This window comes from Helobdella robusta (assembly GCF_000326865.2).
Source record: "Helobdella robusta unplaced genomic scaffold HELROscaffold_81, whole genome shotgun sequence".
NCBI lineage: Eukaryota > Metazoa > Annelida > Clitellata > Rhynchobdellida > Glossiphoniidae > Helobdella > Helobdella robusta.
In genome coordinates this window covers 411295-428322 of record NW_008705469.1, presented here as the reverse complement: position 1 = coordinate 428322, position 17028 = coordinate 411295, and the positions used below count along the sequence as shown (strand labels likewise).

Genomic DNA, 17028 nt, shown 5'->3' with positions numbered 1-17028 from the left:
AAAAATAATAAGTACAATAATAATAATAATAATAATTTCTCCCTGAAAAATATATATCAGCATGGGGGCAAATCACGACGGAGATAATGGGAATAATTGCCGGTACGAGGATCAGTTCCTGATGGCCTGGAAGAACGATCCCGGCAGTGGCGTCAACAACCTCCACACATTTTCCCCGTGCTCCATCAATTACTTTGACGATACGGTCCAGAGATTGGACACAGCGATGTAAAAAAAATCTTTATTCATAGTTTGACGTAGATTAATTAGTTCTCGGAGGTTTCAGAAACGTTAAAATTAGTTTTATTATAATTTCATGTTCTTTGTTTTTAAATCTTTTTCTCTCTCTCTCTCTCTCTCTCTCTCTCTTTCGCTTTTTCTCTCTTTTTTTCTTCTTTTTTATCGTTCTTTCACTTTTCTCTCTCAATCCCTTTCAGGAAAGATAAAAACTGTTTGAAAGTGAGCGCTAGGGATAACGGTGAATTTGCTGAGCACCTGAAAACCCTCCCAGGTCAAAAGTTCAGCGTGGACCAGCAGTGTCAGTTTGTATTCGGGCCGGGCTCATATTTCTGCAGTGTTAGTTTTCTATAAATTCTTTCAGATTTTTTTTTAAATTTTAGTTTGCGATTTCTTTTTAAATAAAAAAACAAGTGTCACTGTTCTAGTTACTGTCGTTTTGATCATTTTGGGCCCTCATCGTCCTTCAATCTCTCAAACCTCACCACATCGGCAATCATTTTTAATGTAAAAAAAATTTCCATCATTGACAAAAAATAAACAGGCGGGAGAAGAGTCAGACGAGAAAGTTTGCGAAGAAATGTTCTGTAAAAACCTGGACGAAGGCCAGTGCAAAGGGGGCAAGATGTATAGGGCCTACGATGGCACGCCCTGCGGCAACAAACGTTGGTGCATGGGCGGTAAGTGCGTCGCGGATAGCAATGCCCCCACCGGAAGAGGTCAGTTTGTGAAATTTTTGAAAATTTTGAAGATGGTTATTTTAGAATTATGAGCAACAACTTTGTTTAAATTATATTAGTAATGACCGAGTCAATGATATGAATAAAAATAGATTAATTTGAATGAAAAGGTTAAGATATAAAGAACACGGAAAAAGTTTAAGCCTTCAAAGATTCACTAAGACAACTAATTTTATTACTTTTATTTTCAATAATTCGCCCATCCTTATGTTGGAAATAGTTAAAGTCACTCTCAAATGACAGACAAATGTGTGCACGGAGACCAGACTGAATCAATCAACTACAACAACGCCCCACTCAAATGCCCCGATCTGAAACGCCAGCGTGGGGTATGCTCAAACAACCCCAACATGGCCAAATATTGCTGCAGAACGTGCGAGGAAATTCAAAAAGAAGGCCCTCAAGGTGAATTAAAAACTATTCGCCGTAATTTTCAATCGATAACTGTTTAAAATTTTCGATATCACGTTGTATGCTCACGTTGTATGCGAGAATTATATAAATAAATAAATACTTAATAAATATAAATGAATAAACGATGATCTTTAACCTTTAACCTTTCGAATTCAAAAGGTTGCAGGGAGGGCGATATGAACATGTACTCTAACTGCGACCAACTGTTTGCGAAAAATGTTTTCATGTGCGAACAAAAACAGAACCAAGATGGCTGCTGCCAATCCTGCTTCCCGTTCATGAGGTATAAGCAAGAACATTAGGCTATTCTCGTGTTTATTTATAACTTTCATCAGGGTGGGAGCTTAGTTGGGCTTTTGGGCTAAATCTCCCCTCTTGTAAAAGTAATTTATGGTTATCAAGTATAACTTTACATGTTCTCATTACAAACATTTCCCAGAGTAATATATTTTTCTATATATATAAAACTCTTCCAGATTTATATCAAAGTGCCTGAAACTTTTGAAAATACTAATATATGTATTGTATATCATATCGTAGAGGACAACAACGATGACGAATTCATAAATTTAACTTATATATTATTGACGTTATCATTGCATTTCATTGTTGTTGTATATTTTGAAAAAAAAATGTGACGAAAAACTACACAGGGAGGTAAACAAATGCTTGAAATCCGGCAAATCTGACGCGAAGTATTGCGGAAACCGAGTTAGGTGCGATAGAGGCAACTGCGTATACAGCGAGAACAACCTTTTCACGAAAGGTTGCATATTTATTTCATTTATTTTTCAATAAAACGTTTAATTCTTAATTCAATTTTCACTAATTTACATGCAAATTGGATTTAATTGATTTCTCAAATTTATCATTCCGCTCCTTCCATGATTTGAAATAAAGTCCTAGGTGATGATGAGTTGCTTCCGGCAGAGCTTGCATTCATACCAGGGCTCTACGCCATAATTTGAAAGAGGAACACGCCTAATTTTACCAAAAATAATTTTACCAAAAATAACAATAGAATGATCTACTTTCACGAAAAAAATATAGGTGGACATGCAGACAGATTCAGCAATTGCGACGACTTGGTCAGGGGGCAAAAGAGTGCATGCAAGGACCAGCTGAAAGAAGACTGCCCTCTCAGTTGTTTCAAATATGGCGGGTATGTAAATAAGTAATTATAACTAATTATATCTAGTTGTAATTAGTTACAACTAATTATAATACAATCAATTAGTTATAATTGATTGTAATTGGTTACAATTAGCAATAGTTGAGACGCTTGTGATAGTTCAGTGAGTGAGGTACGGACTTTGTTTTGGAAAGTCAATAATAGTATTGTTATTGATTATTATTATTATTATTTATTAGTAGTATTAGTATATTATTATTAGTATTAATAGTTATTATTATTATTTATAATTAAATTTTATTTATTTATTCATTCTAATTTTTTTTTCAACCCCAGCTATCAATAAACTCCCGTTTTGAATCGAAACTAGTCGCCAACAGTTAAAGGTTGAAAAATTCTGGAGGACAATAATAATAATAATAATAAATAATATAATAAAATAATAAAAATTATAATATATTTTACTATATTTAAACAATGTTTCTCGAACAATCTATCAAAATGTATATAAGAAATTACAAACAGCTAAAATTGCTTCACTAAAAAGTTTACAAACAAAAAACATTGTAGCGTTCTTATTTACATATTCATCCATTCCTTCCTTCATTCATTCATTCGTTCATTCATTCGTTCATTCGTTCGTTCGTTCGTTTGTTCGTTCGTTCATTCATTCATTCATTCGTTCATTCATTCGTTCATTCATTCGTTCGTTCGTTCATTCATTTGTTTGTTCGTTCATTCATTCATTCATTTATTTTGAAAGAGAATTATGCTATTTATATACGTGTGCATTTTTAATTAAAAAAACAAACAATAATAATAATAATTGTATAATAATAATATTAATAATTATATTATGATATAATTATTATTATTATATTTGTGTTTTTGTTGTGTTTGTCAATTGTTCTTAATAACATCAATATCCTAGGTTTGAAAAAAAAAATCTCATAAGTTATCTCTGATATAATAAAAATCGTCATCATCACTTATTAATCATCATCGTTATCACAATCTATTCACCATCATCATCATTATCATCATCACCATCATCATCATTATCATCATCAACAACTTCAACCACATCGTTGTCAAGGTCTTCATCATATAAGCATCATAAACAAAAGCATCACCATTATCATCATCGTCGTCTAATGATTAGACTCCTAATCATTCACACTAATACAGTCCTCATCATCATCACCTAATCACTGCAATCATCGTCGTCGTCGTCATCATCTTCATCGTCATCATCGTCTTCATTCTCATCATCATCATCATTATAATCATCCTCATCATCTATTCGTCATCATCGTCAGCTTCGCACGTCTTACAGCACTTTTTGTAATGCTCCCAGCAGTCAGTCGGTGCAACACACCATGACACATGATCACCGTAACGGCATTCTGTAGAAAATAGGGTGTGTGTGTGTGTGCGTGTGTGTGTGTTTGTGTGTGTGCGTGTGCGTCTGCGTGTGTGTTTGCACAAAATTTACCAAAATTATACCCAAAATATACCCCAAAATATTTATATATAGATAGACATCACCAACTTCCAGATTTCCCCTGCCTCAATTCGAAGCACTTGGAACAGCAGGTCCTCTCAGTATTTTCGTTGTAGCATTCGTGTGCTTTCAATTTCTCACACCAACTCGCTTCATCCAAACACTTGCTGTGTGTGTATGCTGGGGTGGGATGAATGAATGAATGAATGAATGAATGAATGAATGAATGAATGAATGAATGAATGAATGAATGAATGAATGAATGAATGAATGAATGAATGAATGAATGAATGAATGAATGAATGAATGAATGAATGAATGAATGAATGAATGAATGAATGAATGAATGAATGAATGAATGAATGAATGAATGAATGAATGAATGAATGAATGAATGAATGAATGAATGAATGAATGAATGAATGAATGAATGAATGAATGAATGAATGAATGAATGAATGAATGAATGAATGAATGAATGAATGAATGAATGAATGAATGAATGAATGAATGAATGAATGAATGAATGAATGAATGAATGAATGAATGAATGAATGAATGAATGAATGAATGGATAGATGGATGGGTAGATAAATGAATGCATAACAAACAATCAAACGAGAAAACAAACGAACGAAAGAATCAATCAATCCTCGCCCCTTAATAAATTTTGCAAACAGATGGATCTTGAGATCCGCTCTGAACTTCGCAAGTGATAGAAAAGTAGTCAGAGAAGTAGGTAGAGAGTTTCAGAGAAAAGGGCCAGAAAAAGCAAAAACAGATTTAGCCAAAGAGTGCTTAACACGAGTTAAGAAGAAGTGAGAACAAGAAGACGATCGTAGGAATGAAAAAAAAGATAGAAAGATGGAGAAAGACCTTTTCCTTCTTTAGAGAGCAAGAAGCATGTCCAGCAGCAAAGGTCGGCCATATCTCTCCGGCTTGTACAATGCTCTTCAGTTTTCATTTTCGACTGACACCAGTTCACTCGATCACCGTATTCGCAACCTTTGTTGTTGTTGTTGTTGATGTTGTTGTGTTGTTGATGTTGTTGTTGATGTTGTTGTTGATGATGTTGTTGATGATGATGTTGTTGTTGTTGATGATGTTGTTGTTGTTGTTGATGTTGTTGTTGATGATGATGATGTTGTTGTTGATATTGTTGTTGTTGTTGATGATGTTGTTGTTGTTAATGTTGTTGTTGTTGATGATGTTGTTGTTGTTAATGTTGTTGTTGTTGTCAACCAATCAATTAAATAATTAATTAATCAATCAATCATTCAATCAATCAACTACTCTCAATACACTAATCAATAGTAAAAAATCAGTCAGTCGGTCAATCAATTAACCATTCATTCATTCATTTATTCATTCAACCAATTAACTAATCGACTAATTAATTAAACCACAAACCAACCAACCAATCAACCAACCAACCGACACACCGACCAACCAACCAACCAGCCAACCATTCGACCAACCAACCAACTAACCAGCTAACCAACCAGCCAACCAACCAGTCAACCAACAAACCGACCGACCAACCAACCAACCAGGAAATTTGTAATTGTAATGTCGATTGCAAGCATTACAGCAGGTTTCATTGTATGCGTAACAATCATGTGCCTTCACATCCACACAATGCTTTGCTCTATCCTCTCTAGAGCAAGAAATCAAATTCGATGATAATGACGATGATGATGATGATGATGATGATGGTAATGATTCGTGACCGTTCCCACTTCCGTTGTTATTGTATCCGCCATTTTCTTCACTGTATCCATTTCCGGTACCCGTATTATGTCCATTTCCGTTTCCATTTCCGTTTCCGTTTTCTTGTTTGATGGCTTTGCAGGATTGACAGCACTCCGTACCGACGGAAGAGGAAACCTTGAGGCAGTCTTTGGAATTTTTCCGCACCTGATCAGGGCACCATGATGCTTTATCCCCGTACTCGCAACCTTTGTGTGGGAGGTGGTGAATGAATGAATGAATGAATGAATGAATGAATGAATGAATGAATGAATGAATGAATGAATGAATGAATGAATGAATGAATGAATGAATGAATGAATGAATGAATGAATGAATGAATGAATGAATGAATGAATGAATGAATGAATGAATGAATGAATGAATGAATGAATGAATGAATGAATGAATGAATGAATGAATGAATGAATGAATGAATGAATGAATGAATGAATGAATGAATGAATGAATGAATGAATGAATGAATGAATGAATGAATGAATGAATGAATGAATGAATGAATGAATGAATGAATGAATGAATGAATGAATGAATGAATGAATGAATGAATGAATGAATGAATGAATGAATGAATGAATGAATGAATGAATGAATGAATGAATGAATGAATGAATGAATGAATGAATGAATGAATGAATGAATGAATGAATATGAATGAATGAATGAATGAATGAATGAATGAATGAATGTAAAACGACTAGAAGTGCAACAGAAACACATAAACACTCAGGTTTAGAAAAACGAAAGACCAACCAATGTTACTAGAGTCGAAGAATTTTTGGCAAGTTAAACAGCAAGTGACATTAGTCCTGAAAATTTGTTACGATAGTAGACTCAATAATCGCCAGTGTGCTCAAAGATTGTATCAAATTTCATTTTGAAAAATACAAAAGTATCGATTGTGGTCGCGCCGGTAAACTTTCAAAAACTATTGCTATTGACAAAGGATTTTAAAACCGGCATTAGTTAACTGATTAATGACTTAACCGGGTCAATGCTGATAGACTACTTCTTGTTAGCAGCATGACAAATCATAATAAATATAAATAATCACAAAAATAGTTTATATAATTATATAAATAATATATCTGAAATTATATAATATAATATAATATATCGTAATATTAATATAATAATATAATTATTATTATACCAATATTCAAACAACACGCAGACCTACCTGTAGCATGTACTCGCCTTTATTGTCCGGCACCAGTCTGCCCGGTCACCATTAGGGCAGTTGACGTCCAGTTTTGGCGAAGATGTTGTTGTGGTTGTAGTTGTGGTTGTTGTAGTTGTGGTTGTTGTAGTTGTGGTTGTTGTGGTTGCTGGTAATAGTGGTGATGTTTTAGAAGCAGGCGCCGATACAGCCACTGTTGAAGAGAGAGAGATTTTATCGACACTATTGTTTATCAGTTGTTTTGGTTTTTTGTCAGTAGTGAGATGGATGGAAAAAATGGATGAATGAATGAATGAATGAGTGAATGAATAAGTGAATGAATAAGTGAATGAAAGAATGAATGGTTAATAAAATGAATTAAATTTTTATATTGTGAATCTTCACAATGGATAACAAAAATGAAACAAACACTACAAATTCTCACCAAGTTTTCCAATAAATACTCCATAAGTTTCTTCAGCAGCAGTAGTAGTAGTAGTAGTAGTGGAAGGAGTAGAAGTAGTGGTGGTGGTGGTGGTAGTGGTGCTGATAGTGGTGGTAAGTTCGGCACTGCAAGTTATGCAGCATGATTTGGCGTAATTTTTGTCGTAGCAGTAGTATCGGTCGCAGTCGATTCGCCTGTTGCCGTACTTGCATTCTAGGATGGTTGGCAATATTAATTTTCATCTGTTTTTTAAACTTTTATGAATTGGCTGTTCATCTTGAAAAATTGTTACACACACACTCACGCACACATACATACGCGTACATACACACACTCACATAAACTCACATACAGAAATACACGTAGACACACATTTGTTTTATTAGCTAAATCAAGTCAAACCCGTAAAAATCATCTGAGAAAAATGAGATAACCTGCTCACACACACACACACAGACACACATACACACACTCACACACACACATATCATGGTGGCCGAGCCCACAAGAATTAATTTTCTTTTTTTGGTCTCCGAATCATTCATGCTTTTTCTTTTGTTTGATTGAATAAAAGTGATTTGATACAAACAAACATACACAAACACAGACACATATACAAACAAAAATACACACACACATAAACACGCGCACATACATACATACAAACAAACAAACACACACACATACAAACAAACACACACAAACTCCTAACCAGGCATAGCGCCGTATTTTTCCTCAACTTCGATGGAAAAATTTAAACATTTGTAGCAACAATTTGACTCCGACCTGTAACATTCTTGGGGTTTAATCCTACTACACCAAGACAGCAAATCCCCTCTTGGGCATTTCGGGTGCACGGTTGTAGTAGTAGTAGTAGTAGTAGCGGTTGTAGTAGTAGTAGTAGTGGTAGCAGTGGTAGTAGTGGTAGCGGTAGTTTTAGTAGTGGTAGTGGCGGTAGTTGTGGTAGCTTTTTGTGTGGTTGTTGTTTGTGTTGGCTGCGATTTTACGGTTGTCGTCAGGTAGTCTTCACATGTGTCGCAACATTGGTCCAAGTAATATTGACCTAAAGATGAATAACGAATAAGAATAAGGATAAAAATAAAAATAATAAAATTTTGCTAGAAAAAAATTTTTCTCTCGTTTGAGATTTGCTTACAGGATGTATCAGAAATATGATCTATTCAATCATGTATCATATTTGATAAAAAATTTAAGCATATGCTTAAAAATGCTTCTAAATGGTTTGTTGTTGTGACTTTTTGAATCAAATTTTTTAATGAAACTTGAAACCAGTCTCTCGAGTTAAGCCCGCGAAGTTATATAAAAACTTGAAACGAATCATTTGAATAGAGTCCACAGTAAACTGTGAACACATAAAGCTAACTAATAAGAAAAAAAGGGTTTCAGTGAACAATTTCAGTATCCGTCTGACTCAACAATCACCAACCTCTCCTGCATTGTTCCAGACTGCACATTTTATTTTTGTCCCCATACTCACAACCTGATGGTGATGATGGTGGTGACGATGATGATGATGATGAGGATTATGGTGACGATGATTATGGTGGTGACGATGATGATGATATGGTGATGGTGACGATGATGATGATGATGTAGACTAAAATTACAATGAGAAATAAAAAAAAATTAATCACAATTATTAAAAACAATAATCCAATCCCTTAAACGCTAGCCCCACAACCTAAATTCAAAAATCTTATTTTATTTCAACCTAGTTATATCAAAAATGACCTATTTTATTCAACTTTGGAAAGTTTAACTTTTGAACTCTAACCTTTGTTCTCCGGTTCGTAATAATCATAACAGGTGTAACAGCAGGTGTTGTTACTTCTGTAGCATTCGGCCGGATGGATTCGTCTGCACCACGAGGCACGATCCTTCTCACACTGATTAATTGGTTGGTTGGTTGGTCGGTTGGTCGGTTGGTTGGTTGGTTGGTTGGTTGGTCGGTCGGTCGGTCGGTCGGTCGGTCGGTCGGTCGGTCGGTCGGTCGGTCGGTCGGTCGGTCGGTCAGTTGGTTGGTCAGTTGGTTGGTTGTTTGATCAGTTGGTTGAATGATAAAATTAAATTCACGATTGTTTGAAATTTAAAAGTTAATTTTTGAAAATAGTAGAAAAACGTGCACTTGCTTTCAGCAGACCAATAACATTTTGCAAAGTGTTAAACAAATTCAAAACTTTCAAACAAAAAATTGTCCACAGGCAACCGAACGAATATACAAAAAAACATAAAAACATACAAAAGCATACAAAAAATAACAAAACAGAGCCAAAAACCAAAACAAACCGATTGAAAAACAACAAAACAATAAAAATCTAAAAAAAACCCTTAAAACCCAAACGGCCTAACCCTTTCTGGCAAATCCTCATTCTTAAGGTCAATCGTTGTCTTCAAGGTCGTCGGGATTTTGGTAGTAGTGGTAGTGAAGTTCAGTTGGTAGTTGGCGTTTAAGATGTCGCCCTGGCAGGTCTTGCAGCAGTAGCTCCAGTAGTTACGCTCGATACAGTTCAGCGCAGAGCAACCAGTTCCTTTGTCGCCATATTCGCAACCTTTTAAGAGTGAAAGTATTTTTTCTTGGAGATTGTTGTTTTTTGGACTTGAATAATTAGTAATGGCCGTGGTTATGAGTCAAGGTTCATAGCAACAATAGTCGCACTGTCAGTAGTACTTTTACAGCGTCGAATGAAATCTTTACAACAGAACTTTAAATTAAACATAACATTCTCATAAGAGCTTCCAAATACTCAGAGCTTGCAAATAATCTTTCGTATAATTCAATTTTTATTATTTTTTTTTAAAGTATCAACAACAAGCACACAGTGCATACGAACGCACACAATAGCCCGGACTCTTTCACATTCGCACCCGGCACCTGTAACAACAGAGCCAGACACCTTAACCATTACACCATAGAACCGCAAAGAAACAAATTCAACTGACCCAAAACTCCAATACTAAGTTTCGGACAGCTGTGACAGCAGATTCCAAGGTCGTTGTAGCAATGGTAAGGCATGTTTTTGGTGACTCGATCGCACCATTCAGCCTTGTCACCGTACCTTAAATAAATTATGATCAGTAATAATTCAATAATTATCATGATAATTTCAAACTATATATATTTCCATATTGATTTCAACTTTTAAATAAACTTTAATTTTAAAAGCCAAAAATTTTGTTTTTTATAGTTTCGTGGCAAAATTAATTACCGTTACATTTTTCCTGTGCTAACTTACGGCTCTGAGTTTTGAACAATTTCTAAAGAAATGGGGAAAAAAGATTAACGCTGCTGAGATGTGGTTTTTAAGAAGAGAATTATGAAAATTAGTTGGACCTCTCATACTTCGAATGAGGATGTATTAAAACAGTCCGGTTATGAAAAGAGGAAATTACTGCAGACGATCCGACGGGGGCAGTTAAAGTTTTTTTGGTCACATCATGCGGAAGGAAAGAATGGAAAATCTAACAACTACTGGAAAGATTGCAGGGAAAAGAGATCGCGGTCAGCAACAACAACGAATAACATTCGTGAAGTCCTTGTGTCACTGGCTGAATATCACTATATTTCAATTCTTACAAAGTCTTAAAGATCTTTTGTGGAGGTCGATGGTCGCCAATGTTCTGAAAGGATGAGGCGCGAGAAAGAAATAAAAATACTTTTTAAATGAAAATTAATTAAACTACTTATATTAATTAAATTATTAACTATAATCAAATAGCTATAATTGATAATTATAAATAATTAAAATATAAAAATAAACTAACAGACAGTCTGGATTGTCGGTTTTTATGGTTTTCTTCGGGCAGGTGTGGCAGCATTCCTTGTGCATATTCTCATCGTAGCACTCACTCGGCTTGATTTTTGAACATCTGCTAACGTCTTTATCGCCGAACTCACAGCCTAAGACGTAATTATGACGTAGTTATGACGTAGATATGACGTAATTGTGACGTAATTGTGACGCAATTGTGAATTAATTGTGACGTAATTATGACGTGATCGGGACGTAATCGGGACGTATTTGTGACGTAGTTATGACGCAATTGTGATGTAGTCATGAGGTGAATATGTTTTTTTTATTCAAAATTTAACTATTTTTGCTATTGTAGTTGTTATAACTATTATTGTTGTCGTTGTTGTTGTTGATGTTGTAGTTGAAGTAGATGTTTGAACGAAAATCTTAGTTGAAAACTCAGCGTCGCTTTTTCAAGACAAAACAAACAAAGTATAAACTATGACAAAAAGGATAGTAATAACAAATGGAATAATGACAACAACGAAGACAACAAACAAACAACAACCTACCGGGGAGAGAGTTGTCTGCCAGTTTCTTACAGGTTTCACAGCATCTGTCTTTGTAGTAATCTTCGTAGCAGTAGTAGGCGTTACTCCTACTAATCTGTCTACAAGTGATCGTTCTGTCCGGCTCGTAAGTGTTAATGACGCCCTTGTAGTCGCCGTACGGGCAGTCGGCTGCACGGAAGCGGTGGTTATTACAATTTCGATGATGACGTCATAATGGATTCGTGTTAATTAATTATACGTAGAAATAAATATTTAATTAATGTTAATACGCTATGACGCTGTCGTTTTGTGCGGTAGGTGTGTGGTTATGGCGGTTTTGAAGTCGGCGTATATGTGAAAAGAAGATTAGCATAGTGATGATGACGTCATGATTCTGTCGTCATGTGATGATGACGTCGTAAGATTATCATAGTGATGATGACGTCATGATTTCGTCGTCACAATTACGTCACAGCCAGCTCACTGTTAAATTCAGGAGCGTTCGAGTCCTTCAGACAGTAGCTTCTTTTGCACCAGGACTTGTTTCCTGACAGACATTTTATTCAAAAATATAATTAATAATAATAATAAAAATAATAATAAGAATGAAAATAATAATAATAATGAATATAATAATAATAATGAAAATAATAATAATAATAATGAAAATAATAATAATTATACTTAAATTTTAAAACTATTATGTATCCAATAAACATTTCATTAAACATTTTCCCTTGCAAAGATTAGAAAATTTCGACTGATTAAAAAGATAATTATAATTAAAGTAATTATGACTATAATTGATAATGATAAAGATCTCTAACGACAGGAAGTGCCCTCGGCGGCTCTAGTTTTGACGTCACTGAAGCATTCTCGCGTTTCCGGTTTGTAGCAGAGCATTTTCTTACAGACTTCAGTCACCATCAGTCCACCGCCCTGAGGAAAAAATTGTTAATACAATTTTTGTTGTTGCTTTCAACATCAACATTGTTTTTGTTTAGTATTGTCCTTACTACTGCTACTACTAGTGCTGGTTCTGCTGTTACTTTTATTGCTGCTACAGCAGCTACTTCTACCACTACTGCAGCTATAAAAGCTGCTTCTACCGTTATTGCTGCTAGAGCATCTGCTTTTACCACTACTGCTGCTACAGAAGCTGATTCTACTGCTACTGCTGCTAGAGCAGCTGCTTCTACCACTACTGCTGCTACAAAAGCTGCTTCTATCGCTACTGCTGCTAGAGCAGCTGCCTCTACCACTACTGCTGCTACAGAAGCTGATTCTACCGCTACTGCTGCTAGAGCAGCTGCTTCTACTACTACTGCTGCTACAGAAGCTGATTCTACCGCTACTGCTGCTAGAGCAGCTGCTTCTACCACTACTGCTGCTATAGAAGCTGCTTTTGCTGCTTCTGTAGCAGCAGTTGCTGCTGCTACACAGTGTTATTATTATTCTTTAAAATATGGGAGACAATATTATAAAATGAGGAATGTAAATGTAAGAAAGCTTAAGCGCGGAGAGTGAAATAACATTTCTGCTGTTACTACTTGCTGCTAGAGCTTCTACTACTGCTGCTGCTAATGTTACTGTATAATCACTGTTATTATTATTATTAGTAGTAGTAGTAGTAGTACTAGTAGTAGTAGTATTATTATTATTAATTATTTTATCTTATCCTAGATAATGAGCATCTATGGTTCTATTATACTGTACAATGAAATTCTATTTCATTTTTATTTCAACTCCCCTATTGGTTTATTGATAATAAAAGTTTTAAATTATTATTATTATTGTTGTTGTTGTTGTTGTTATTATTGTTGTTTTTATTATTTTTTATTTTTTGTATTATTCACCTTACAATGGTACGAGTCTCGGCCATAAATTTGTTTGCACTGGTCGTCCAGACTGAACCTTTGACCCGGCGCCAAGGTTGCATTATCTAGCGCATATTTCTTCGTGATGTTGTACCTAATTACGTTGTCTTTGTACGTGTTTTTATGTTTATTTGTTGTTTTTTGTTCTTTGCTGTCATCGTCATCGTCCTTTTCCCGCGCTTCCGATTGGCCGTCTAGTAAACAGTTTCTTTGGTTACTTTGGGGCAAAGAATAAAAAAAATTTTTAATTATCTTTGGTTTATTATTATTATTGTTAAAACTGACATTACTACAATCATTTATTACTATTAATTTTGCTATTACTCCTAATGATTTCATTTATGTATTTTTTATAATATTTTTAATAGTAATTTATTTCATTACACCAGATACACATCTCAAAATACAAGTGCCTATCTACAATAATAACACCAAACAATAGAAATACACCACAGACAGCTGAAATGAAAAATGTCGGCATATTGCAGCCAAAATACCGCGACAAACATCGACAAAGAACTACTTACTAGTTCAAGTTACTGATATATCTATGGATAGAAGCCACACTACACTCTGACATTTTGTAGGAGTTGTTAAACAACTCGTCTGCCACTGAATTCGGCGCCATAGCCATTAGGAATTGATCAGTTGATAGGCAATCGTTGTTGTCACCATCGTGATAGGCTCCTAAACTTTTGGCGGGATTCGACATTCATCTATCTACACACACACACACACACACACACACACACACACACACACACGTATATATATATATATATATATATACATACAACTTAAAATACTATAATTGTTATTGCTATCATTATTACTATTAAACCGAACAAATAACCAACCAATCAACCAGTCAGCCAGTCAGCCAGTCAGCCAACCAACAAATTAATCAATCAACCAGCCAGCCAACCACCAATCAATCAACCAAACCAACCAACCAACCAACCAACCAATCAACCAACCAACCAACCAACCAACCAATCAACCAACCAATCAACCAACCAATCAATCAACCAACCAATCAACCAACCAATCAACCAACCAATCAACCAACCAACCAGCCAGCCAGCCAATCAACCAATCAACCAACCAGCCAGCCAATCAATGAACTACTAACTTGTGTCCCAACTCGTGAGAAATGGTATCTATAGTCCCGTACTGACCAGAGTCCTTGTTGATGGACACTGAGTTGATCCGGCAAGCAGCCGCTATGTCTGCCAAGCCACCGATCGCTCGAGTCGAATCAGACGATAGTAAGTTGTAACTGGTGATGGTAGTGATGATGGTTGTGATGGTGATAATGACAATGATTTGATGATGGTGATGATGATGATGGTTTAATTATGACGATGATAAGAATGATGATAATGATGATGGTTTGATGATGGCGATGATAATTTGATGATGGTGATGATGATGAAGACGAGGTAGAGGATGAAGATGAGATAGTCCGTTCGTTCGTTAACTCGTTTCTTCATACTTTCGATCATTTAAGAATTAATAAATGAAATCATTCATTCAAGCATTAATTTAATATATTTAACTGCTCGTTAATTCATTCATTCATTCATTTACCCATTCATTTATTCATTCATTCATTCATTCATTCACTCATTCATTCACTCATTCATTCACTCATTCATTCATCTATCCAGCCAGTCAACTTGAAGATTGTTAAAAAAAATACATGTACATTAAGATGATTTACTACAATGACGTTAAAAATAATAATAACAATAATAACAACAACAATAATAATAATAATAAATTATTTCTAAAACATTAACGATCTTTCTTAATGACGAAATGCGATATGTTTGAAACGACTTTGTATGCAAAGTAAGACATTTAAGAATTTCCCCATAAAATATATATATGCTTGTGTGTTTGTTTGTTTGAGTGTGTGTGTGTGTGTTTGTGTGCGTATGTGTGTGTGTGGTGTGTGTGTGTACGTGTTATTTTTTAGTAGCCTAATGCTGATGATTAGTTAAAGAAAGGGTTTTTTATAAGTTTATAAGTTTTAACAAGATTTAACGAAGAAATTATTTTAAATGAGTGATTCATTGATAATAATTAACAACGAAATGTTTTGAAAAGACACGAGATTCGTTCGAACCAAACCAGTCAAATCACTAACGAAAGAGTAAAATAAATCCTCTCAACATCCGCACAGCAACAAAAAACTAAAAACACATTTAGAAACACACACAAAAACAAATTCAAACAAACAAACCAATCAAAATCCCATTTTGTAATAACAAAGCAATCAAAAAACTACAAAATTCAAACTGAATAGAACAAACATCTCTACAGCCAGAACGTCTGAGGTTGGAGTTTTGAGTCAAAGTCGGATATTTTTGAAGGGATGGAACCCGGACTCTGACTCTAGCTTGGATGTTTGCTGGTAACCGAACAAAATAGGCAAGAACTTACTCAGTGACTAGGGCTGCAGAATCAAATCTTGGCAAGAGATGTGCGAAATCCTCCAAAACTGTGTGGTTTTTGATCCATTCGTAGAAGCGATCAAGAGCACTGTAAGCGTTTATGTGGGTTGAGTTGACCTTTGTTGAGCTGTGCTCTGTACACAAGAGGTCGGATCTTGACTTTGAAAATATTTTTGATGGAGTTTGATTTTTTTCATTTGTTTATTTATAAACTTTATTGTGATTTGATTAATTTATATTAGTGTTATTATCTTATTGGAAAATTTTATTTTAACAAATTGCTTTCATCGAGAGAGAGAGAATGTATGACAAGTGAAAGACAACATCAACAAAAACAATTAAAACATTAATAACAATAAAAACAACAACAACAACAACAACAACGAAAAGAAATGAGTTATGTACCTACCTACCATTCAACAAACCAACAATCCCATCTAAGTAACAGAAACAACAGTAGTAGTTGTTGTTGTTGTTGTTGTTGTAGCAGCAGCAGCAGCAGTAGTAGTATTAGTAGTATTAGTGGTGGTGGTGGTAGTAGTAGTAGTAATGTTATTATTTACAGAAAAAAATACTAAACAACATACAGTAAATAAACATTTACAAAAATGTCATGTTACAAAGATGAAATTAATAGTATTAATAAAGAAATAATAATACTAAACAACTATATAATAATAATAATAATAATAATAAATATAAGTAATATAATTATTTATTATTATTGTTGTTGTTAATATAGATCTTTTTTTATTCAGCTACACGTTCATAAATTATTCCTCTACAATATTGCTATGTCTTTACAAGGTTTTTATAGTCTAAAATATTTCAACCTTCTCCAATTTTGCACTGTCTCTAACTTTCACTTTCATCTCTCACTATCTCTCTATTATTTATACATGTGTGAATATGCTTGTATGTCTATGTGATTGTGTATGCTTGTGTAAATTTTTTTCCTCTCTCTTTCTATTTCTCACTCTCTCTCTTT

General features: G+C 34.6%; 3 protein-coding genes across 3 annotated transcripts; 2 read left to right on the top strand and 1 right to left on the bottom strand.

Moving 5' to 3' along the window:
- Nucleotides 1-61: 61 nt before the first annotated feature.
- On the top strand, nt 62-1009 carry HELRODRAFT_182174 (hypothetical protein; the record flags this gene model as incomplete). Its single annotated transcript, XM_009032473.1, has 3 exons — nt 62-228; nt 438-576; nt 782-1009. 3 exons carry the CDS (start codon nt 62-64, stop codon nt 1007-1009), a joined length of 534 nt encoding a protein of 177 aa, XP_009030721.1.
- A 204-nt stretch (nt 1010-1213) lies between these two features.
- On the top strand, nt 1214-2869 carry HELRODRAFT_182173 (hypothetical protein; the record flags this gene model as incomplete). Its single annotated transcript, XM_009032472.1, has 5 exons — nt 1214-1382; nt 1551-1674; nt 2045-2157; nt 2442-2553; nt 2860-2869. 5 exons carry the CDS (start codon nt 1214-1216, stop codon nt 2867-2869), a joined length of 528 nt encoding a protein of 175 aa, XP_009030720.1.
- A 953-nt stretch (nt 2870-3822) lies between these two features.
- Nucleotides 3823-16912, bottom strand: HELRODRAFT_182172 (hypothetical protein; the record flags this gene model as incomplete). The annotated part of the gene is made up of 19 exons (XM_009032471.1): nt 3823-3929; nt 4076-4207; nt 4904-5032; nt 5767-5985; nt 7402-7614; nt 8114-8464; nt 8849-8902; nt 9197-9299; nt 9772-9971; nt 10363-10478; nt 11185-11320; nt 11726-11893; nt 12189-12251; nt 12532-12643; nt 13561-13798; nt 14109-14268; nt 14760-14860; nt 16030-16199; nt 16874-16912. 19 exons carry the CDS (start codon nt 16910-16912, stop codon nt 3823-3825), a joined length of 2811 nt encoding a protein of 936 aa, XP_009030719.1.
- Nucleotides 16913-17028: the final 116 nt, after the last annotated feature.